Here is a 24853-nt window from a genome sequence, read left to right as displayed (position 1 = left end):
AAAAATATGCCACTTAAATTTAAATAGTATAAAACTATAGAAGTGAGTTTAATTATATGACTTGAATGATTAATTGCATGTTTGATGTTTGAAAAGACCATCAACGCGATTTTGGGCAAGAATCATGTAAAAACTGAAAACTTCAGCTATAGTGAGTAGCCTTTAATCCAATTACGTGATTTTGACTACATCAAAGTTAAGTCATCAATTCATCATACAAAATGGTTGCCTGTAGAATTGATAGATTTCTAAACTTAATTGATGAGGTGACTAAATGTGTGTTTAAATATCAATTGAGTATAACTTGAGTATAACGTAAATAGACTTTTATCTTAATTCATAAGAGATTCCTTTCGCACAATTCTTATCTAGTGGAGTGAGGGCTAATGTACTAATTCCAGCATATATGCAAACATACCTAAATAATCTCTTGGGCTTAGCAATGTTGACATATAATTTTTATTATAAATTTAAATTGACTACATTCAATTTCAATACCATAATATCATTAGAAATGTCAAAAAAAGTCGAAAGACAAGTAACAATGTAACACTTGTGCCAACGAATCCCATGCTCACTCCCAACGATGAATGCCGAGGGTGCTGGGCGGCGGTGGTGGTGGAGGGTGTCGTGGGACAGCAGCAGTGCATGGTACCCACGAAAGTATTGATGGAGGGCGTGCGGAAACAGTGACGGTGGTAGAGGGTGCTGAGCAGCAATGAGAGTGGTGGGAGATATCTGGTGGAGGATGCCAAAGAAATGACCAATGATATTCACATGTCCTTGTAATTACTCATCTCTTGCAGCATCCAGATGTTGAATGCATTTTCCACCAATAAGAAAGTTAAAAACTTGCCTCAAATTCCCCCTGGAAGGTCGAGCATTTGTAGCGAACTTACACACATATACAAGCCGTCGCCTTATATCCCATTTTGTGACTTGTGTTAAATTGAAGGATTTCCCATCATCAAAATTACCTAAAAGAGAAGGGTACACAATGATAACCATGATATTAAAAAAACATCAAGCTTTAAATATTCAAGAATATGCAGATACACACAAACCTATTAGGAAGGAACAAAGGAAGTACAGAGAGGTAAAAAAAAATGCATATTTGTTCTACTAGGAAGCTTATTGTGTTTCAAATCTCAATAATATTTTTAACAGAGATAAATACCACAGAAATGGAATGCTAACTTTAGGTGTAGCTTTATGGATGTAATTTACTCCTACTTCATATGGTTATGTATCATTTATTTCAGCTTTCCTATGCATTTTGACATTCAATATTTCAGTATTCAGTAAAAACTAATCAAATGTTTTCTACCAAACCCTCGGTTTCTCTTCATCCACTGAAATGCGTTGATTCTATACTAAGAGAAATGGGCTTCATAAATTAATATTTTGTAACAACATGAAAGCTATGTAGATATGTACCTTTCTCATCAAACAATGACATCAAAATTGCTAAGCATACACAAACACTAATGTCTTCACCTGAAAAGAAAATTTAAATTAAAATATTAGGCAGGGAATAGTATAAGAAGGTAATATATGCATGAGTTTCTACGTCTAAGGTCCTCATGTTAAGTGATCAGTATAAAAATTGAAAGTTACTAAACAAAGAGGACATACACGGATGAATTCATGTTGTTTGGTTTCACAAAAATCTTAGTCCAGTAAATAAGTAGACAAAGTAGACATAGGGCATTTCAGAGCCTTTACCATTATTGCAACAAACTAGCAGTCTTTTTCCTTGGCCAAGATTGAATTTTGCAAAGCTCACTGCTTTGGGAAGATTGTTTAACAAGGAAAATCGATCAAACTTTGAAGTCTGGCCATCAAAAATTAAAATTAGTGGGAAAATTCTAAAGAAAATAATATAAATGCATGTTTTCCTTCCAATTCATACTAACCAGCATTGGAAGATGCAAATATGCTCCAGCACTGGGAAGACTGACGGTGATGGATTCACAATCACAATTCAATATGCAATCAACATCAGCTGCATCTACAGCTGCAACAAACATGGACAGTGAACACTCAACCAGATAAACTTGTAAAATCATTGCACTGCTCAATGATTTTGCTGAGCACAAGTTGATTACACAACAAAGGCAACAAAAATAAGTCCGTCCTATTCATAGAATGAATAAATGTAATATCATGTTTTCGTTTTACATATCTTCTGCTTCCAAAAAAAATGCAATTATAAACCCAAGAGGACAGGGCATCTGCATAAGCAATTCGGCAGAAGATTATAGAAGGTCATCAACTAAGTAAGCTTACCAATTTGAGATGTGCCAACTGCCAAATTAGACGAACCCAACCAAGACATTGCGAAGTCATCAGAAGACTCAGGGTAAATTTTGATGTTTGAAATGTCAGAAACTAGCGATGGTTCTTCCTGTGAAAGGAAAGCTGAGTTAAGGGATTTTACTCTGATCTGGGGTGCAATTTCTCCCCTATAAGCTCGTTGTACTCTACTCTTTTCAACTATATCTGCAACCTTATGGTTACACACATCAGGACCTGAGTTTATAAGGTCATATACATGATTCCAGAAGAGAGCAGGAGATAAACCCCTAGCCCAGCTTTCTTCATCATCTCCGGCACCTGGTATGTAATTCCAGCTAAACTCAGAGGTAGTCCTGTGTTGGCTTATGCCAATTGTTGAGGATGCAGACACAAGTATGACGGGCGTGAAATCCCAAGAATCATGGTGAGGTACTTCATTTAACCAGATGACAGTTTTCTGTGAAATCCATAGAGGGCGTAAAGGTTTCTTCAAGCATGCAGCAAGGGTAGCAATGTCAGCTCCACTTGCTTTTAGTCTTTCAGTCCATTCTTCTAACCGCTCCTCAATGGAAGCTTTCTCTGTTCCAGAAACCCAAAGTGGAAGATGCAAGGAGCAATCCCAATCAGAAGACACATCTCTTGCAACCTTAGCAGGCTCATCATATTCACAGCCATTAGAATCCTGTTTTACAACAACAGTGAATTACAACAGATGTTATGAAGAAGCAGACACAGATACTGGATTAAATAACCAAAATTGTGGAAGAGTAAGCAGTTATTTTGGTCCAAAAATACATGTGATCGGTCAAATTAATCGCTAAAAGTATAAGAAAATGTTTATTTTCATCCTTGAAAGATAAAAAAGGTTCAATTTACCCATTTTAAGGACAAACACTAATCACATTTGTCATATTCTAAATACTGTGATTGTATTTCTTTCGGAGCACATTCCAAAACCGTTTGAATGTGTTTTTGGCAAATCCATGTTTCTTGTGCTTTTGGAAAACTTGAACGTAAATACAAAACACACACTAAGTTGATCACATTTTTTCATCTTTTAGGACTAAATGAACTATTTACTCATTGTGGAATAATATTTCAATCATGAAGAAGCAGAAAAGTAAATAGAGTAGCATTCTCACTTGGATCAATTCAGGTGATGATGAATCACCATGAAAGTCCCTCCTGAAATTGGCAATGGCCCTATTGAGAACACAGGTCCAAATGGGTATAGTTTTAGACATGCTGTCAGGGAAGCGCTTTCCTCTTCGAGTTGAATCAACAACCATACACCCACCCTTCTGTCCTACCCAATTGAATCAAACATCAAAACCCAGCATCAAAATTCCATCTTCAATCAATTCAAGTAATAATAATATGAAGAAAAAAAAAAAGAATGAACCAGCAAGGTGAGCGAGGTGGAGGTTGAGGCGAGAGGTGTTGAAGGAGCAGTTGTTGGTGTGGCCATCGGTGGATTTGAAGTAACAGGTGGAATGGAAATTGGAGGAGTACCAGAGACCACAACGAAGGTTGGCGACAAGAGGAAGCTGAGGCCATAGCTGAGAAATCTCGCCGATGAAGATGGAGTCGTGGTAGATGGATTTGAGTGCGTTGTATAAAGTGTTGTCTCTTCTCTTAATGCTTCTTGCTGCTTTGTAAATGCTTAGCTTCCCAATCCCACCTTCTTCTTCTTCTTCCGCCATCTCTGTAAACCAGAGTCTCTAATCCTATGCTGCTATGCAACCTCAACTTTAGGTTAATGAATATATAATATGATTACTGTAAATTAATATGAGTTGCAACAAAAAATTTATTAGAGATTTTTTTTTCTTTTTCTAATACACATATCCTCTATAAGAACCAATCACTTTATTTTATCTAATTCTAGAGTAAAATCACTTTATTCTTATTCTTATGTGACTCAATAATATTTTAACATGCATCTTAAAAAATTTCAGCTCATGACACATGTTAAAATATTATTGGGTCATCTAAAACTATTATGATATTATCTCATATTTAGTGAGTAGACAACTTTTTTTTATCAAATCTCCGCATTTATTCTTGATGAAGGATTATGTTTATTCATGTTACTTTTTAAATATGTTTTACGAACAAGTTTTATATCCTACTTTAAAGTTCTTTATCCTTTCAAAATAAAATAAATTTCTATATTTCGTTTTGCATATGAAAAACATCTTCGGACCTAACTAGGGTCAAGTCTTTGCCCGCATGAACTCAACCTTGGACAAGGCTGAGGTCGAGTTCTTGCGATTTCTTGTTGTTTTCTGAAGATCATCTTGATGAGGATAAAGTTATGTGATTTCTTTATCTTTTTGGGGGAATCATCTTGACGATGTTGAAGATCTGAAGTCAAGTCTTATCGTGATTTCACCTGATTTTCTTTGCGAAATCATCTTGACGAGGCTTAAGCCAAGGCTTATCACAATATCACTTGATCTTCTATGGGAAACCTAGTCTAGCTCACAAGCAATATGATCGATCATCATCTAAAAATTTTGAATCATTTGTAAAACATGAGATCTATAACTTTCAAAATCTACAAAGGATTTATGATGCGCTTCCTTCTTTTAACTTAGTTTCCTTATGTTTGAATCTTGTAACATGTTGTACTTATTAAAAAAATGTTAAAAAACAAAGCAAACACCATTGGAATTGTGGATTTGACATGAGCTGATTTCCATGTGACATCTTTAATTTGACTTGCAACTTTGTCCAATTACTATTTCTATAATCAGAGCAGCTCAGGGCTTACCAACTCTTAAAGTGAGAGCTTGAAATGAATGTAACCACTAACCAGGAGTACTAAATACCAAGTACAAGGCAATTTGATTGGATTTTATTATTTAAAACTTCTATTTTTTGCAGCACTTTTCAGTATTCCACCGGTTGCTGAAGAAGCTGGAGTGATAGCCTTTCGTATCTTAAAGACATTCCAAGCAGTGTTAGCAGCATGTCCCGCAGTTGCAAAGACATGCTCAGTAGCTTCCCCAGCATTTTCCCCAAACCTGTAAGCCAAGATGAAGTTAAATGTAAACAATAGCAAAATGTTTGGTAGACACACAAGTGTGATATGATAGGAAGAATGAGATAAAGAGAAAATTATGGTGTGTATTGCATGAGGTGTCGTTAGTGTTGAGGTGTTTAATAACCGAGATTGTAAATAGTTATATATTGATAAACCTAGCATAATTTGAAGGAACCACAAATGAAATCCCATCAAGATTTGGGCATTTGAGATTTCTAATAAAGGATAACTCTACATGTGGCAAGTGATGCCATAACCATTGTCTCTTGGCATATTGAAGTTATGTCAAGAGAAAAGTGGAACCAATAATAGCATGTATATGTTTGCCTGTTTGGAAATCTTTCTACGATGAATTCTAAAGTCAGAATCAATTTTAAAAAGAAGCTTCTCTGAACAGTTACTGAGTGCCAGAATTAATTCCGAGCAAAAAAAAGTTGATCTAAACATGCTATAATATTGCTATTACTATGGTAAAATGTTCAGGCAAACTTCCAGCCTTTACCTGTTAGAGACCATTCTGGATGTAGCCTGGGAGGTGGCAGAAAGAGTTTGTTTTTCAGCAGCTTCAGCTGCATCAAGAACCTTGTCTGCAGCATCAGGAGAGAACAGAGAAGTTGGGATGATGTTGAATTTATTTGAAAAATTAATTTAATTAATTGTGAATCAGTACATGAGACAAGGGTAATGTTGTGAAGTGTTTGACTTGATTTTACTTACTAACTGCATCAAAGGAAGCCAACAACACCTCTCCAGGAAGCATTCTCAGGAATGCCTTTCCTGGTTTGGATTTAACCACTGGGGCCATCACTGAACCACTAACTATGCCAACACCATTAAGCAAAGATTTGCTCAATTTTTCTGTCATCTTGGACAGCTTTCTCACACTAGATTGCAAATACGAAAGATAATTAAGTATTGAGATCATTCACATGAGCAATAAGTATTATGGTGTCAGTTTTTGAATACCGTTTGAGGTTCTTATTAATCTTGTTCTTCTTTGAGGCACTGGCCGTCTTGTTGCTCATACTGTCTCTGGCCACAACGCCATTTTTCTCATCTGCAGAACTATTTAGGATCGTTTCTCCTCCTTTCTGGACCTGTTGATTTTCCACCCAACAAGTTTTAGATAAGAAATTAGTTAGCCAGATATAGCTTTTAGACTGGATTTGGAAGAGCTAATTTTATAATATAAACACTTAAGAAGCAAGTGTCTGGAGAAGCTTTTGTACGTTTTGGTAAACAACTTAATTAAGTGTTTATGGAAATAAACGTTTATCGCATAAACGCTTATTCTTAAGTTAACTTGAGAAGCCTATTGAAATAGACTCAAAATAAGTTATAAATAGGTATAAACACTTATTCATAAGCTAACCTAAGTAACTTATGAAAATAAATTAAATACAGCTTATATGTAGGTCATAAGCTATTTAGTAAGTGCTCTCAAACACTTGCATAAGCATTGATACTGTAAAATAAGCTCATACAAGCTTTTTCAAACAGGGAAGACCTACTTATAAGTTCTTCAGAGCTTATTTTCATAAGTTTCTTATACTATTAGCTTATGCATAAGCTCTTATACCTATCCATAAACTACTTTAGGCCCCGTTTGGAAAAACAGCTTAATTAAGCACTTATGGTCTTAAGCGCTTATGACATAAGCGCTTGTTCATAAGCTATTTTTGAAAATTTATTGAAATAAATTAAAAATAAGCTGTATATAAGCATAAGCTGTTTTTCATAAGCTATCCTGAGTAGCTTATGAAAATAAGCTGAAAATAGCTTATGGCAGATCATAAGCTGTTTGCATAAGCCCTCCCAAACACTGACATAAGAGCTTATGCTGTCAGATAAGCTTAAATAAGCTCTTCCAAACTGGGCCTTAGTCTTATTTCAGTAAGCTTCTCAAATAAATTTATGAATAAGCGCTTATATGATATGTGCTTATTAACATACGCGCTGAGTTAAGCTATTTACCCAAACACGACTTTTGTCGTCTTCCCATTTTCTCTTCTGTTCAACACACTTTCTATCACAATCACACACATTTCATTCATTTTCTAGCCTCATGAAATTGTAAGTTTCATGATTCACAAAATAATAAATGAAAAATAAAAGGAAATAGCTAAATTGCTCCAATAATCCAACATGAAAACAAAACCTTGTTGGTGTAAGCATTGCTGCAGATGAAGATACCCTTCACAATCTGACCAGTTCCTCCTGCAATTGCTTTGGCCAGAAAATGATTGTAATCTTCAACCCTCGGAGCAAACTCCTTCCAATCAAGATTATTCTTCTTACTTAAATTCAACCCAGAAAAGCAACATTGCTCCTTCAGAAACGAATCCAGAAAACTCAAACTTCCAAAACCATTTTCTGAAAAGGTAACTCCATAGCTAAGAGGCTCACCATCTTTCACAGGCAAGGAGAACAGGTAATGGAGAGGGTCAAGCTTCACTACTGGCTCATCTTTTGTCAAGCGCCACTGAAGATCATCTCCTACTTTTATGATTGTAGCTAGAGACACATTCTCATCCAAGGTTTTGATGATCATGAACTGACCTTGAGCCAGTTCAAGAGCTTCCCCTGCATCCATCAGATGAACTTTGCATCCTGGTATGTGTATCAGAACTTCTTGTTTGAGACTTTTGGGTCCTGAGAATTCTTCAACACTTGCAGGTATGGTTGTCATGGAGTTCTTTTCCATGGGTGGCATAGTTGTGGAGCCATGGAAGCAGCACCCCATTCCTTCTTTGCTTCTGTTGTTACTTGTTAGTGACAGTGAAGATAAAGGCAAAGGCCAAAGGGGAAAGTTTTTGTTGCACTGGATTCTTTTGTTCTTTGCTTTATTCTATTCCTGGTGAACTATTTGATGCTAAGTTGAAATTACTTTCGGTGGAATGTATATTATAAAGAAAAAATAGAGACCTTATTGAAAAATGTGTCATAGCATTACAGCTTTGCTCAGTTTGAAACCAAAGACTTGAACTATTAGCTGCATTATTTTCTTTGCTGAGTGCTGTATTGAAATTCACACTGAAAATTGTCCTGGCTTCTTTCCTTTGTTATGGTGCTAATTCATGCTGTATTGTATTGGAATGTTTTACCCTCGAAATCAAACTCATTTTCTTTTTGGCTTGCATCAAAGAATTCATAGATAAACTTCAAAGTTTCATTGAGTGTGCTACCTTGAGAATATGTTTTCTCTTTAAACTAAAAAAATTAAATCTAAGCTAACTTTAAACTATATCAGATAAAAAGAATAACTGGAAAGAATTTATCCTTAAACATAGAAAAAGGGTAAACGGTCTAAGTAGTAACAATTTCCTCATTTTATTTATCTTGAAACCGAGGCATTAAATTTTGATAAAAAAAAAACAGAATAGAGAAATCTCCTTTAGAATTAATCCTGGTAAAATACTAAACATAATGTTTTTCCTTCATAATTTTCCGGGTTCCCAACTACTGTATTATGGCCCTTCAAGTAAGCAGCTTGGGATCAACATCTACTTTCTCAGAATCAATTTTGGCACCTTGAAGATACTCCCAGGATTTCCAAACATGCATAATGTTATTGTGCGAATGAGAGATTGAAATAATGCGAATCGCTACTTGTATACAAATTTTGCAATTCTTGAGTACAATATTACATAAACTAAATCACATAAATGTTACAATTACAAAATCAAGCCCAAGGAGAAGGCTTGGGCTGAAGAATGATATGGATTGAATGAGCAATGAAAAAATGGAACTAGGGCACCTCCTACACACTCTAAAACAACCAATCATGAATGCACCAACCAATAAATAAAGATCAATTTGATCTCCCAACACCAATGCTTCCCAAGTGAGTCAAAGAAACAGATTTCGATGGCTGTATGATCTTTCCTAGTTATCAAATTTCTTTGGCTGATGCCATTGTGCCAGAGTTCTAGACAATGAACTGAGGAATGAACCTCTTGTGGGCATCCCTTTCTTTCCATATAAATGTTTTCCTCCCAAGTCTGTGAAAACTGGAGGCATGTCCTTGCTTCCCTGAGTTCTTTCAATCTACAAATACACAAACAAATACATTTTGGATGAGAAAAACAGCTGTGAAAAGTGAGCAAAATGCAGATACAGGGTATAGATAACCCTTCACCAACCCACCTTAAAAATCTTTCCATCTTTCAAATAGTACCGAATACCAGACCAGTTGATAGATTGGGACAAATGAGAGCGAAACGCAGATACAGGGTATAGAAAGTTATCCACAATCAGTGCAACGAAAACCTGCTCAGAAGAAATTACTTCCAAAATTTAGAAACTAGTAATCAGGCATATTTCACATACCTAGATGGGCATAACGTTTTATTTATATTCAGAGCTATAAGTTTTTCCAATACATATTCACACAAGTCCTTGCATTACTTTCTCTACTTCACACTTGATCTCGGACTTCAACATGTTTATGCCAATCCTTGTCATGGCAGGTATCACATGTACTTACCTATGCCCGTTCTACACACTTACCCAGTTTGATTCAACTTTATTTTTCAATATTTAGAATATGTGGAATCATTAAGAACTACATTGTTCACCTTGAATTATCATCAATCCCCATACAAAATTGGCAACATTGGTGATAAAGATTTGCTCAGAAGGACTCAACAGTCAACAATGCAAGAGAAATGTATAAGACATCAAGGATACATTGTTAAAATGCATCCACATAAGAAGGAAGCAAAAACACTTACAAGACCCCAATTATAGGAAGCAAGAGAAAGTTGTGGTGCCTCTGGAGACAACATGTTGCACAATTGAACTTCTATCCTTGTCAAGTTCCACATTGAAAGAAGCTCGACAAGAGTACATACGGCCAGGAGGGCCACTAGTGATAACCCTGTGAAAAAGGAACATATGCGAGAAATGAAAATGGGAAGTTTAATGGAAAAGTGCATCTCAACAATGAAGTTCACCCATCTTAGCAGGGGTGCTGAAACTTATGACAAAGGGGAATATAATTTCATTGTTGCATTTAAACTCTGTCATTTGCTTGCATTATTGAGGCAAATAATACATGCCATAGGAGGGATAGGATACAAAAAAATAACATAAATAAAGCTGTTATAAAATGCTTACAACAATAAAACAGAATAAATCAAAAAATCCACAAAAGTGTTATTTTTTAAGGAGCCCACAACAATTTCCAACGTTGGATATAAAGCTTGACAGAATCATCATCATGACTAAAGCTTCTAACACTGAAAATAAGTTGAACAACAACCCTCATTCAGCATCAGAATACTGCCAATTTTTTCCATGAATTAACATAACAACCTACCTAAAAAGGAAAAATAGTGTGCTCACCACCAGAAGTGTAGGTCATTTCTTCAAGTGAGTACTCCTTACTGTAAAATCTTAATGCTGCCGCAACATGAATCAATGCCATAACATATGGTGCTACAAATCCCCATGACAAATAGCAGTGTACCGTAAACAATGCACGGTTCATTATCCAGTTAACTGTTGATATATATGACTCCAACACAAATGTTTGTTTCCTCAGGTAATTCCAGTATCTACATGTTTTAGAAAAACTAAATCATCAAATATGCAAAGAAACTTTAATTTCAGATAAGTAATAATAACAGACCTTCCAAAATTAAGATCACTTGCAAGGGGATGAGGAAAGACAGCAACTGGGGGAGAAGTAATAAGCCTTTTTTGAGCCCCTGCAAGAACAAAATTATAGTAATTGTTAGAATAGTAGGATTCTTATTCTTGTAGTAGACTTCTAGCTCTAGTAGTCTTATGAGTTATGAGGCTAGGCTTGTAATATAGTTCACTGCACTACCATTTCACCAAAGATATATTAGTATTAAATATCAGCATGCTTGCATCTTATTAGTGATATAATACACACGCACACATATTCTTTCTTTTCTCTTTTTTCCTTATAATTTCAGAAGTAACGAAAATAATAAAAAGAATGAGAGACCACAACAAAGTTAAATATATAGCTGGAAAAGAAGCTTATTGGAATTACTGGAAGCTTATTGTATTTCCCTTCTATAAAAAATACAAACGTCAGAGATGAAAATTTATGAAAAGAAGAGTTGCATGAAAAGCAAAATCTGGTCTGGTCCCTTGAACAATGAGTTTGATGAATAAAACATTAACCAAGAGAAAACTAATTCCACAAACCGTAACTTTTCTGCAAATTGTGCATAAATGAGCATGAAAAAACTACAAGAAAGTGCTCTTAGGACTGTCAAATGTATATAAAGAATCACTCTCTATGGATCAATAATCAAGCAGATATTATTTTCAATTACATGCAGATAAAGCATATACAATGATCAAGGTGTTTACATCAAGAAGTTTGATAAGAGAACCAAAGATGTACCAGATATGGCTGCAAGAGTCATATCATCAGAATATCCACCATCTTTAAGTCCTGAGACTACACCATAGCGATTTTGCCTAAAGTCATCAGCATGCATCTGGAGAAAAACTAAATAGTTAAATCATAAGTTTATTTTTCTGTTTCCAAAGCATCAACTGAAAAACAGTCACTTGCCATCATGCACCCTCCCCAAAGAAAGAACGTTTTTCCACCAGTGGCGAAGCCCATTGAACACGGCTGTGAGATTAGGAAAAAAAAAAGATTAGGAACAAAAGTCAAAAGAGTTAACCAATTATAAATAAATATTGACATATTATCAAGAGCCTAAATGAAGAGTTATCTAATTAACTCTGAGACTCAAGTCAAATTCAATTAGACAAGCTTCGTTTCTAGATTTTATTTTAAAACAATGGTAAATAAAAGAAAACACAATCCTATACAGACATGTGCTGCAGAGATTGGAGATTGAAAACCAGAGGTGGCTGTGTACCATATGGTATTCATAGATGCAGTAACTCCCTAGACTTCCAGATGGCAGATCAAGAGGGTATCCAGTTTGAATAAATATCTGTTAAGCACCAAAATAGTCAAGACCACAAAAATAATCCAGGATCATAATTATTCTATTATTCTAGTTAAACAAAAAGGGAAACAAATTCCAAGTAATACCTCAGGGTTCTTTTCCATCTCACGAGTGAGCGCTCCAATTGATCCAGGATGCAACCTAACATCATCATCCAAAAACAACACATACTTACTGTCTTTATGCATTGTCTCCACTCCAACCTGCCAAGGCGCCAACACTGTGTAAAACTAGTGTAGTTTGTAAAACGTATCTAGCAAGGACAATCTAAAAAAATCAGCAAAGATGAAAATGACCCAAAACTGCCTTTATAAGTTCACAGAGATCCTTTACACACGCATTTTCCTGGCAGGTGCTATGTATAGGAGATGATGTCTAACCCCCAGTCAATGAAATAACTAAGATAAAAACCATTTTAAACATCGATTAAATTTGATTTCAAATAGATATAAAGCAACATACAACACTATGTTCCCAGAATAGCATGGCCTCAGCAATACTTTGTATTTGAAAAGACTATCAAAGTATACGTGAATAGAACTCCATACCATTTGATTGTGAATTTTTTGACTACAAGTTGTCGACAAACCAGCTACAACAATCTTAGCATCAACATCATCCTGCATATATCAATCAGGCATCAAATTCAGTGAGATGCAGACAAGATATTCCATTCAGATACATCCAAAAACAACAACAGGCTCATGCCAGGGCACCAAAGGAACAGAATCAAGTCTCAATATGGAAGTTTTATTGGTTCTAGCAGAAAAACAGGTAGAAAAAAGTAACTGGACTGTGTTTAAGGTTGCAAACTTTCATAGCAAACAGTTATGTGCATGAGTGTGGAAAAGAAAAAGAAAAGTTTTGTTAATTTTACCTGAAATTCTGATACTAGTCGTGATATAGCATGGTAAGCAGGATCCTCTGTGCTTTCTATCACAAAAAGAAATTCTAGAGGGCCACCATAAAGAGATGTTATCTGCACTTAGAAGAAAAAGAATCATAAAGTAATCTTCCCATGGAAAGGACAAGCTCAGACAAAAAAAAAAAAAATTAACAATGGTTATCAAAATAAACTCCAAGTATTGGCTGCAAAAGATATTCAAAATTACAACTAAAATTATTGTTTACTATGAATAATTAACAGTACGCTCACAATGCCAAAAACCATACAATTTAAATTAGAAATGTAGAAAAATGAAAGATAAAGTGTGAAATACATAAATATGCATAAGATTCAATTAAATTTGAAACTTAACGTAAAAAAGAAATTACATTTTAAACTTTCAACCGATAGCACATTTTTCATAAACGAACCAATATGGCATCACAGATAAACCAAAAACGAAACCTTGAATGAGTTCCAGTGGCATGAGTTCTATAAGTTCTCACCTGACTTCTCCAATTATGGAGATTGTGTTCTCCAAACCCTTTTAGGGGCATAACTACCGTTACTCTTGGAAGATTGACCTGATTGAAGTGCTCCAGTTCATTAATGTCATGATAAAGGAAAGAAAGGCTATTGCCATTCTTCATCTCAGCCTTCATTTGTTTTATTTCTCTGTTCCTGTAACCGAAAAAATACCACAAATTTCTCATTGTTATGATAATCAAAGCAATCCCTAACACTGTTTCACATCATTGAGTACCTGACATAAGCAGCAAGAGCCCACCCAAGAGCAAGTAATAAGCAAATCACACATCCCTGCGGAGTAACATAAAATTCAGGTATCATAATTTTTTTCCGTAAGCACAAAGGGGAAGGAGTATAAAGCAAGACTTCAAGTAAAGTTTACGGTGCAATGGTGCAATCAATACACTGACATTCTGATACTTAGTGTTTCATTACCTCCTTCATTAACTCCATTTCATTCAATAAGCATGCAATTTCTCATTTTCATTTTGATATGCAACTGAAAAGAAAAGTCTTTCAACAATGTAGAACTTTCCATCTTATAAAGTAGCTTGGGTTGCAAGTATATTCTACATGTGGATTTAAAGCCTGTCAGATATCTCACTACAGGGATTATGGATGTCAAACTTGTGAACAGGACAGATGGTAAGCTATACAAATCTGGCTAATAGTCAGGGAAAAGATTCCTGGGAGAAAGTAGAGATTGAGCAGCTCAATCTAATAAGCTGAAGTATAGTTAAACACCATCACATCCTATCAAGCCAAACTAGGCCACTGTTTCTCAAACCAAAACATGTAGCATGTTTGGATCAACTTCTATTTCCTCATAATCAATTCCATCACTCATAAAGTACTCACATAAGCTTTTCCCCATAATTGATTTTGGCTTTAAAATCAATTGTAGAAAGATTTCCAAACATGCACTTAACTATACAATTGCACCTAAGTATCTGCAAGTCATGGGATTATAGCAAAGCATGTAATGTAACATCTAACACAGAATTTCATTCACTCTAATAATCGAACAACAGTAACAAAATATTACAACAATTGAACTGAACTGAATTTCCAGTAAAAAAAACAAACAACTGGTGCCCATTTAGTGAAACAAATGAACAATTCCAACGGAATTGCCCCATGAGGGTTAAGGAGGGGAAAATCAAGACCTTAACCATTGAAGAGGGTTTGAGAAACATGGATCAAAAGGAGAGAATTGAAAAACCTGGATCTGAATGAAAACGGCGAAGGGACTGCAAAAGGCTCTGGTCAGAGAGAAGAGGAACGAATCCAATGAAGCCACCATTGCGGTTGGTTCGGTTGAGCAAACACACACTCTCCCTTTCTCTCGAATCTCTGTGAATTGTGAAACGTAACTCTGTGACTCTCTCTCTCTCTCTCTAGCTCAGATGGGAAGAAGCAGCATTGAGAGAGAAACCGAAGCGAAGCTGTCAAGAGAAGAGAGAGAGAGAAAAAAGCTAACTCAGCACGATAGCTCTAATCTCATTCAAATTTTTATTCAATCATTTTTAATTCATTATTTTCTTTTTTGGGTACAATGAAAAATTATTAAATTCATTCATTTAACATCATCATGACAATGAAATACTATGCTAACAATTTCGTAATTATAAGCAATTCATAGGAATATTCCTCTAGAATTTACTCGTTTTCTTTTTAATTTTAATTAGTATGTTTATTTTAATGAATGAAACTAAACTAAACATAATAAGGTTTGTTGAAGCAAGAATCAAACTCAACTCAAATGAGGCAAGGACCAATTTCGGTCTGTCTTATGGGTTATGTTAGTTACCTTTGTCTAATGATGAACTCTAATCTCATCTTATTAGATATAAATTGTTTTCCCAATAGTCAGTTTATCATGGTGAAACATATTATCAAAATAGTTTATCATGGTGAAACATATTATCAAGATAGTTTATCATTGTGAAACATATTACCAAGCTGAGAGCAGTTCTATCTTATGTTCCTTCATATGTTATAATATGTTTTAAAATCATTTTAAATTTAGAAATTTGTATCAAAGTTTAGTAGATATAACTTTGCTTGTTTTGCATGTGTGTATGTTAAATGTATACTTTGTCAGCATGTTTTGTGAAAATTGTAATTGTTCATTTCTACCCGAAGAATTTTATGTGTGATTCAAAAGTTGTTTGAGGGGTTTGTAATTATGTAACCTACATTCTGAATTTTAGTATGATTTTGTTGAGTTGTTAATTCAATGTTAGAAAATGTACCAAAGTTCTAAACACACTTACTCATGTGAATGAGTGAAAAATATGTTGATTTATATTCATGTTTTAGAGATTGAGCTATTATATGCATTTACTTGTATATAAGATCGTTTTACATGAAGAATATTAATATTTATAGTGGTTACAAAAATTTGATTCCTTTCACACTTGTAAGTTGTAACAAAATGTTCTTTTTTTGTTGAATAACAAAATTTTAATTTATTTATATGTGTTTATGCTCTTTTCCTCATTTAAAAATACAATTTTGTAGTTCTATTGTACTATGATCTTTGAGCTTTAAATTTTGTTGTTTGAATAGAGAGAGCGACAGAGCAGTTGGATTGGTGGTTAGTGAAAGGAAAGCAGAAGGAAAGAAGAATGACAGCATGCAAGGTGTCACGTGCTCATTCGGCATCGAAATAAAGGTCCTTTCTTATGATCCGCATCTTCTATTTTCTATGTTGCTGGCTAGGGACCGCATAGTGTACTGTACAATGACAGCATTATGGATTTCTTGTCATAGAAAACAAAGATATGTGTTAGGTGATATGATAAGGAAATGAGATGAATAGAAAAAGTAACTGAATTATAATAAAAATTTGTGTACCACTTGTTCTGCACTAAAGGCCCCTTTGGTGACTAGGATAGGATATGACAGAATAATAATCATATCATATTGTTATCTGTTGTTTGTTGCACCAGCAGGATATGATAACACTATCCTGTCTTCTATCCTATCCTGTCAATCATGTGTAAAAGTTATCTTGAGGGGGAGCTAGGATAGAGCAGGATAGGATACCAGTTGTATATTTTCTTTCAGTATCCTAACTCCAAATTAATTTATTTTAATATTATATAATTTATAATAATATTAATTAATAAATATAAAAATATTAATTTAACTAAAATAAAAAATAAATAAAATTATTATTCATAAATAGTAAAAATAGACTACTCACTTACAAATATTGATTTATTAATAATAATAGACTAATTTAATATTTTCATCTCCTATTATTTAAAAATTATTTATCTACTTATATAATAATTTAAATATAAAGTATTTTTGAAATAATAATATTTTTAATTTAGTTAATTTTTATTGTTTATCACGTGTCACAACTAAGTGAAAAACATTGATTACAAATATTGATTTTTTAATAGTAATAAATTAATTTTTTATTTTCATCTCCTATTATTTAAAACTACTTATCTACTTATATAATAATTTATAATTCAAAATAAATTACTTTTGAAATAATAATATTCTTAATTTAGTTAACTTTTATTGTTAATTATCACGTGTTACAACTAAGTGAAAACCAATCGGTTAACTGCATAATTTTATTTAAAATATAGGGTATCTTCAAAACAATAAAATAGGCTAATTAATAAAATTTAAAATAATTTTATTTATTTTAAAATATAGACTCATTCATGAAAATATAAAGAAATTAAATTTAATAGAATGATCAATTTTAAATGTATTTTTTATTCAAATATAAATCTGATACATTTTTCCTTATCATATCCTGTCATTATCATGTGCACCTCAAACACAGGATATGATAAGAGTATATCCTGCTCTTATCCTATCCTGTTGATATCATGTTCACATATTATATCCTATCCTGACCACCAAACGGGCCATAAACATCTAGTCATCTAGATATATGAAGAAAATAAAGAAAAAGTATGTAATGTGACTATCATGTGATGTAACAAGAGGAAAGATATAGATAAAAGAAGTGTATATAGTAGTTGTTGTTAGTTATTACTGTTTTGTGGTAAAAAATCATGACTCATGAGTGATGAAAACATAATATGATAATAATGAATAAAAAAGTGAGTATGAATTTTTTTAAAAAAATTGTGTGAATGAATCGGTATTCAGCTTTTAAACAAGAAAACAATAGACCCAATGTCATAATTTGGTTTTAAGGAATGTCCATGTTGATGTGGGGTACCCATGAAGCATCTTCTCTTCAAGACACTGGAGAATCCATATCGAATATTGCAATTCAAACAGCACACACGAATCATTAGAACTAAGTAGCTTTTGTCAACTAAAGTTATCTTAACTGCTTTTTACCTTGAAGGCTTGAACTTAGAGAATTGGATCACATAATTCATCAGTTATGTTTGGTTGTCTGTTTGCACATATACAAACAAAAGTTTGCATGCACTTTATGATAAAAAATAAACATAACTTTTTGTGCCAATTGGGATGAAAAATCATTTACATTAAACTGCAATAGAGATGAGACATGGTCCATGGTGAGAGATGGCATTTTGCAACCCATTTGAAGGATGTGACTGCCTCCAACTTACTCACGTGGTATTGCCAAATGCCAGCTATTGCTTTCCATGTCCTAATGGAATACCACTCATCATATGGCCCATTCCGATTTGCAATTTCTGCCAACGTTATCTATATGGCGCCATTTCAAACTTATGATTAGGAAAAAATTCCAACCTACCAGTCTTTTCTTGACTTTATTAATGAATTATGCTACTAACAATGCAACGATGTGACCTCAGAGGTTTCAGGAGGATTGTGACAGGTTAAGAGGCATAAACTTTTAAGTTTTGAATCAAAAGCAACATGTGGTCAAAGTATTGCTAATACCCTGCTTCACTTCCATAATCCCTTCATTGAAGAATTGTAATTGCAAATTATGATAATAAAAACTTGGGGAAAACAGGGGCCAAATGAAATATATGTAACAGTTAAGTGTCTTTTAGCATGTTCAGATCAACTTTACTTCCATCAGAATCAATTCTAAACTCAGAAACTACTCACAAAAGTTTCTCTTCATAATTGATTCTGACTTCAAAAATCAATGGTAGAAGGCTATCCTAATATATATGTAGTCAGTGCAGGTTAAGAGGTTAGATTAGTATTTGAACTTCTCAAATTGAACACTGAGCAAGGAATCTGTGGGGGAGTGTTTCTGGTCTTACAGTTCTTGTAAAGAAGTATGTAAAGAATCAAGAAATTATTGATTGTAGAAACACAAAAATCTAAAATGAAGTTATGCATCATCTTTCAGACCAAACAAAATATTAAGATTTAAGAAACAGTGGTGTCTATAGATGACTGTTTTATCAAATTTAAAACTAACAAGGAAAATGTCTAAGAATGTTTCCGACCATACAATTCTAAGCTCAGACTCACCAGGAACAATTAGGGATTGGGAGCTATAGGCTGGTATTTCTGAAACTTCGATCTGTAGTCATTTTTCCCACCTGTCACCCTACTTTCCAGCATTAAATAAAGAATAGGAGGTACGTTTTGAAACCAATATGAAGTAGTACCCAAAGCATAAGGTAATAACACGTTTAAGTTAATAGTCTCCATCAGAACTTCAAACCTGAAGGCTGAAGCATATGCAAGGATCATTTTCCCTTTGATTTGAATAATGGAGTTCAATATACTTGATCATGCAGTTAAAATGCAGTCAAAACTGTGAACTGACTCCTACCAATTTGCTAACACGGTTGTAATATGATTACATGATCAAAGGATATATAAAAGGAGACACTACAATGTAGTCACATAAATAAAATAGGGATCCATCAAAAGACACTAACTGAATGTTAGGTTTCACGATTTGCACAAAATTCATTGTACGATTACTCATAAGCTATTACTTGTAGTTTCTAACCAGAAGTGATTCTAGACTATTGATAAAACATGCTATAAGTAAGAGAGAGCAGACTAGATAAATTGAGGCTTTTTAGTCACACTCAGACCCATCCGTGTGTCTGTGCTCACCTTGCGATAAATCTACCGACTTTTTCCCAATTAAGTGATGAAGAAGCACACCAGCTGCAACACTAACATTTAAGCTTTCCACGGCCAAAAATGAGAGGAACTCTTTACCAGAGCTCTCACAATTCAAAGCAGTACTTTCACCATCCAATTCACTAGTACTCGAGTCAAAAGGAATACTCCCAGGAATTGTAACCAGTTGAGTACATGACCTCTCCACCAAAGGCCTCAAACCAGTGCCCTCACTGCCCAAAACAAGAATAGTCGGTGGACCAGGAGTAACCTCGTCCAAAGAAACAGCTTTGGAAGAGACTGAGCCCCCAAGAACACGCCAACCATTTTCAGCTGAAGCCACTAGGAATTGCATCATGTTCTTGCAATATCTGAGTTCCATTAATTCAAGCGAGCCTGCACTTGCTTTGCTCACAACACCACTCAATGGAGCTGAATTCTTTGCACATAAAACTATCCCAGAAACTCCAAAAAAGTAAGCAGACCTAATTATTGCCCCTAAATTCTGAGGATCAGTAACCTCATCCAAGGCTACCCAAAGGGAACCCTCCCCTTCTCCCGCAGAAACAGGGTCAAGTTCCATTATTTTCACCATCTCTAGCGGCGAGGCATCCAAAACCAAACCCTGATGCGGACGATTATCAACCACCATATTCAGATCATGCTTAGATACTTCTTTTATACTTAAACCAAACTTTTCAGCAATCTTCATAACTTTCTCAAACCCTTTCTTGTCCTTCTTCTTCCTATTGTTGCTACTCAAGTCCAATCCTTCTTGCACATACAATGCATAGAACTCCCTTCTTCCAGCTGATAGTGCAGCCAAAACTGGACCAACCCCATAGATTCCCTCACCAACAATCCTAGGCACAGTGGATTCTGATGCCTCCTTCCATGTCTTTCTACCCCAATTTTCCTGCCGGTCCCATCTTCGAAACTCAGGTCTTTCTCCTCCAACCCTTCCCCTCATCCCATTGAACCTATTCTTTATGTTATCCCACCTTGGATTGTCCACAGGCTCCTCCATTTCATCATCACCTCCTCCTTCATCATTATCATCAAACTTCCCATATCTTCTACCTCCTTCATCACTATCATCAAACTTCCCATATCTTCTATCTCCTTTATCATTATCATCAAACTTCCCATATCTTCTACCTCCTTCAACATTATCATCAAACTTCCCATATCTTCTACCATAATCATTTCTTTGCTCTCTCACCTTCTCAACCACTACATTCCTCCTTTCCCTACCCTTCATAGAAACCGATGCTGCAGGTGCTCGCTGCTTCGATTCCGGAACCGTTGAATTCTCCAACATTTCAATAGATTGCTCCCAAGAGGACTTACTACTACTACTAACTTTCTTTGCTGAATCCTCCTGAATAGAGCTACTGACCCTGGTTCTCCTTCCTTTCTCCACCCTTTTACCTTCATTAGCTGCTAACCAAGGAAGCTGCTTTTCAGCACTAGCCGGCATAGAGAATCTTCTCGAACTACAATATCTCCTAGCAATTCGTAGCATCACCCCATGTGGATTTGCTACTCTTCCCACTTCCAAGGTTCCAAATTTATATCTGGGGTTCGTTACAAATGGTAAAGATTGGAACTTTAAGGTGGGGAGTGAAGTGAAGCATCTGGGTTGCGAAGAGATTTTAGCTGCGAGAGGAAAAGCTTGGGCTTTGGAGATATTGGTATACATTGAGGTAGCAGATGAACTACGAAGCATTTGAAATGGAGAAAACGCAGAGAGGAAAATCAAAACTTGATACAATGAATATGAATTGAGGAAGGAACAACCATGTGAGCTGCAAATACCATGAAATTACCTTATCTTCGTTCCATTGAAGTGAATTAGGGTATCGCTCACAGATGATGATTTGGTATTGAATTCTGATGGGCTACCAAACGATGTCGTTTTGCTTTGTGCTAACAAACATCACTACAGCATTTTTTTAATTAAAATTAGTGTTTATTTATAAAACATGAAAAATAAATGGGTCAATGATGAGATGATTTACTTTACTCTGTGCTCAGTTCATTACTTTTAGAAGAGCCAAATTTGTCCCTGAGTAATAGCTCGAGTAGTAAGAGTTAGGAGATCATGGCGCAATGCACTGTGTGAGCTGGGTGAATGACAAGGTGTCTGAAATGTGCGATGACAACTTTGATGCTTCCACTGAGAATTGAGACATGGACGAGGATGGAGCTGCTATAGTGAGTGTTTGAGATTAGGTCAAGTAAAAGGTTAAGTTAGTAAGAGATGTATAGTTCAAATTGGATATCATAATTCCAAAATTTTCAAACCCGAGAGCAAACCAAAGGCGGTTCTATCGAATAACACTCACAATCGTTTAAGGAAGAATGTGTAGGACTCCCTTCCCACACTCATTCTTCTCTCACAATAGTGTTAGAGATTAGGTTTAGGAATTTTAGTTTTAGGGATGTTATGTTTTATTCTATTTATTTTTTAATATTAATTATGTTTTGTTATTTAAACTTGCGTATTAAGCATGCGAGTCTCACATGACTCTTACATGTCATCCCCTTAAAGGTAAATATTATCAAATGAAGCTCACTTAAGCCAATTATGTTAAAATTTGAATGGCTCACTAACAAAAAAGTATTTGATTGTAACATGTTATAAAATTTTATGACCAAAATCACTTTTTTTAAACATGAGGGGCACACAAACGGCTCAATTGCCATATACTCAAAATACAATTAATCTATAGAGAAATACTAGTAACGCACTCTAAACACATTGCAATGTGATTAGCTTATTATTTAAAAACCTAACACAAATTTTAATACATGAGAGGTATATTGCCTATCTTATAAAAGATCAACCATACCTATTAGTATGCTTAAAAGAGTGTGTTGTTAGCTTGGATTCCATTTCCATCACAACTCTAGCATACTCCAAAACAAAGGGGATAATCTAACGAAAAAATATATATATATGTGGCGAATAAAAGACACAACATGCCACTCCCACTCCTACATCTCCGTTCACTCCACCGTCGCATTCGCCCCTCCCACGCCCTCACTCTCTCCGTCTCCCGCTACTTCATGGCTGCCGCCGAGCCCATAAGCCCATCCAACACCCGCTACTTCATGGCTGCCGCCGAGCCCATAAGCCCATCCAACACCCGCGTGGGCTGGATCGGCACTGGCGTCATGGGCCAGTCCATGTGCTCCCACCTCATCCGGGCCGGCTTCTCCCTCACCGTCTTCAACCGCACCCTCTCCAAGGCCCAACCCCTCCTCGACCTCGGGGCCCACCTCGCCGACTCCCCACACGCCGTCGCCGCCACCTCCGACGTCGTCTTCACCATCGTCAGCTATCCCTCCGACGTCCGCTCCGTCCTCCTCGACCCCACCACCGGCGCCCTCGTCGGCCTCCGCCCCGGTGGCATCCTCGTCGACATGACAACCTCGGACCCCTCCCTCGCCGTCGAAATCGCCGCCGCCGCCTCCTCCAAAAACTGCCACTCCATCGACGCCCCTGTATCCGGCGGCGACCGCGGCGCCAAGAACGGAACCCTAGCGATCTTCGCCGGAGGCGAAGAATCCACTGTAAAAAACCTCGAACCCCTGTTCTCTCCGATGGGGAAGGTGAACTACATGGGTGGAAGCGGGAAGGGGCAGTTCGCGAAACTCGCGAACCAGATAACGATCGCGTCGACGATGGTGGGGTTGGTGGAAGGGATGGTGTACGCGCAGAAAGCAGGGCTGGATGTGGAGCTTTACCTGGACGCGATTTCCACCGGCGCGGCGGGTTCGAAGTCGCTTGATTTGTACGGGAAGAGGATTCTGAAGAGGGATTTTGAAGCAGGGTTCTATGTGAATCACTTTGTGAAGGATTTGGGGATTTGTTTGAAGGAGTGTCAGAAGATGGGTATTGCTTTGCCTGGTTTGGCACTTGCTCAGCAGCTTTATGTGTCACTTCAGGCTCATGGTGAAGGTAACTTGGGTACTCAGGCTCTTGTTTTGGTTCTGGAGCGACTCAACAATGTTTCTCTAACACAATCTTCCTCTGCAACATGATGATGATCTTTGTTGTTTCATGTGTGATATAGTGCATGTTTGGATAATTTTCAACATTTGATGTGACTTGCTTTCTGAGTCTTAAAATTGATTTTGAGAAAAGAAAAATTTATCCAAACATACTAATACTGAATTCAGCAATAAAAATTATGTATCTGGTGTTCAATTCTTTATGTTATGAATGCCAAACAGTAGGTTTGTATTGGATTGTAGGTACTGGTAAAATGTGCTCTGAGAATATGTGACTTGTATTTCTGTTATAACATGGTGAGAGTAGGAAGCTTTTTCTGTTTTGCTGATGTGATTCAAACATTTAATGTTATGACTGGATAGTGTAGGTTGGATTCCTGAAACCTTCAAAGGTTGAGAATTCCAACTTCTGATATAGGTTCTAAAGAGGAAAAAAAAAAAATCAAGAAGCAACTCTGTTCCATGTGTTATGGGATCTTCATGCCTCATGGTCATGGCCCATGGGTCTATGATATCCTAGTAATAGCAATGACAGAGCTGTAAATATAGATTGTTTTTCTCCTGCCATATGGTAATAATGTTCATGGAGTCATTCCAGTTTACCTACTCAAACTCAAACTAATCGAAAGAGAGATTTTTTTTTTCATGAGATCAGTCCATTGAGGTTGTAGCAAATTGACCAATGTGGTTGTAGTTAACGCACATTATAAGACCATCCACAATGGATGGTTGAATGTGTTGTTTAATGTTGTTGAATTTTGTTGAAGAGGTTTAATGGTTGTTGAAATTGGTTGAAAGGGGAGAGAGAGTGGAATTGTTGAAGATATTCAACAAGTTTAAAGAGCCTGCGGTGTGCCACGTGGCGCGAGGCCAGTGGCGCAGGCGCGTGTGCCACACGCGCAGACAAGGCGCGTTGCAGGAAAGAGAAATTATTTTTTTTGCTCCTGACACGTGGCTCGTTCTGATTGGTTGCTCCAGATTTCGTTTTTCCTTATCTTTTGAACTCAATTATTTCATTAAAAAAAAATAATTTATGAAAAAAGAAATTATACCAAAATTCATGAT

The 24853-nt window shown here is 35.9% G+C and overlaps 5 protein-coding genes across 6 annotated transcripts; 1 reads left to right on the top strand and 4 right to left on the bottom strand.

The window, feature by feature from the left end:
* Positions 1-430: 430 nt before the first annotated feature.
* Positions 431-4138, bottom strand: LOC130711121 (uncharacterized protein C3F10.06c). 2 transcript variants are annotated; one of them, XM_057560612.1, is made up of 7 exons: positions 3701-4138; positions 3441-3604; positions 2290-2980; positions 1917-2017; positions 1726-1834; positions 1438-1497; positions 431-977 (listed from the first exon to the last, which is right to left on the bottom strand). In XM_057560612.1, exons 1-7 carry the CDS (start codon positions 3999-4001, stop codon positions 790-792), a joined length of 1614 nt encoding a protein of 537 aa, XP_057416595.1. In that variant the 5' UTR covers positions 4002-4138; the 3' UTR covers positions 431-789. The 2 variants fall into 2 exon arrangements, with proteins under 2 accessions (XP_057416595.1, XP_057416596.1); XM_057560613.1 differs by having other exon boundaries at positions 3441-3599; positions 3701-3906.
* An 843-nt stretch (positions 4139-4981) lies between these two features.
* Positions 4982-8202, bottom strand: LOC130711122 (senescence/dehydration-associated protein At4g35985, chloroplastic-like). The gene is made up of 5 exons (XM_057560614.1): positions 7506-8202; positions 6314-6444; positions 6065-6231; positions 5850-5934; positions 4982-5327 (listed from the first exon to the last, which is right to left on the bottom strand). The coding sequence occupies exons 1-5, from the start codon at positions 8088-8090 to the stop codon at positions 5162-5164; spliced, it is 1134 nt and encodes a 377-aa protein (XP_057416597.1). The 5' UTR covers positions 8091-8202; the 3' UTR covers positions 4982-5161.
* A 738-nt stretch (positions 8203-8940) lies between these two features.
* On the bottom strand, positions 8941-15224 carry LOC130713492 (uncharacterized). Its single transcript, XM_057563256.1, has 14 exons — positions 14952-15224; positions 13965-14020; positions 13708-13882; positions 13193-13294; positions 12864-12935; positions 12402-12518; positions 12223-12300; positions 11907-11969; positions 11733-11829; positions 10980-11058; positions 10694-10905; positions 10081-10226; positions 9494-9616; positions 8941-9394 (listed from the first exon to the last, which is right to left on the bottom strand). Exons 1-14 carry the CDS (start codon positions 15030-15032, stop codon positions 9233-9235), a joined length of 1563 nt encoding a protein of 520 aa, XP_057419239.1. The 5' UTR covers positions 15033-15224; the 3' UTR covers positions 8941-9232.
* A 4258-nt stretch (positions 15225-19482) lies between these two features.
* On the bottom strand, positions 19483-21754 carry LOC130713135 (uncharacterized). Its single transcript, XM_057562931.1, has one exon. The coding sequence runs from the start codon at positions 21495-21497 to the stop codon at positions 19722-19724; it is 1776 nt and encodes a 591-aa protein (XP_057418914.1). The 5' UTR covers positions 21498-21754; the 3' UTR covers positions 19483-19721.
* A 911-nt stretch (positions 21755-22665) lies between these two features.
* LOC130712055 (probable 3-hydroxyisobutyrate dehydrogenase-like 1, mitochondrial) lies at positions 22666-24111 on the top strand. The gene has a single exon (XM_057561885.1). It carries the CDS (start codon positions 22754-22756, stop codon positions 23816-23818), a length of 1065 nt encoding a protein of 354 aa, XP_057417868.1. The 5' UTR covers positions 22666-22753; the 3' UTR covers positions 23819-24111.
* Positions 24112-24853: the final 742 nt, after the last annotated feature.

Source organism: Lotus japonicus, chromosome 4, assembly GCF_012489685.1.
Source record: "Lotus japonicus ecotype B-129 chromosome 4, LjGifu_v1.2".
Classification (NCBI taxonomy): domain Eukaryota; kingdom Viridiplantae; phylum Streptophyta; class Magnoliopsida; order Fabales; family Fabaceae; genus Lotus; species Lotus japonicus.
The sequence above is the reverse complement of the archived record's forward strand: the minus strand, read 5'-3'. Positions and strand labels throughout refer to the sequence as shown.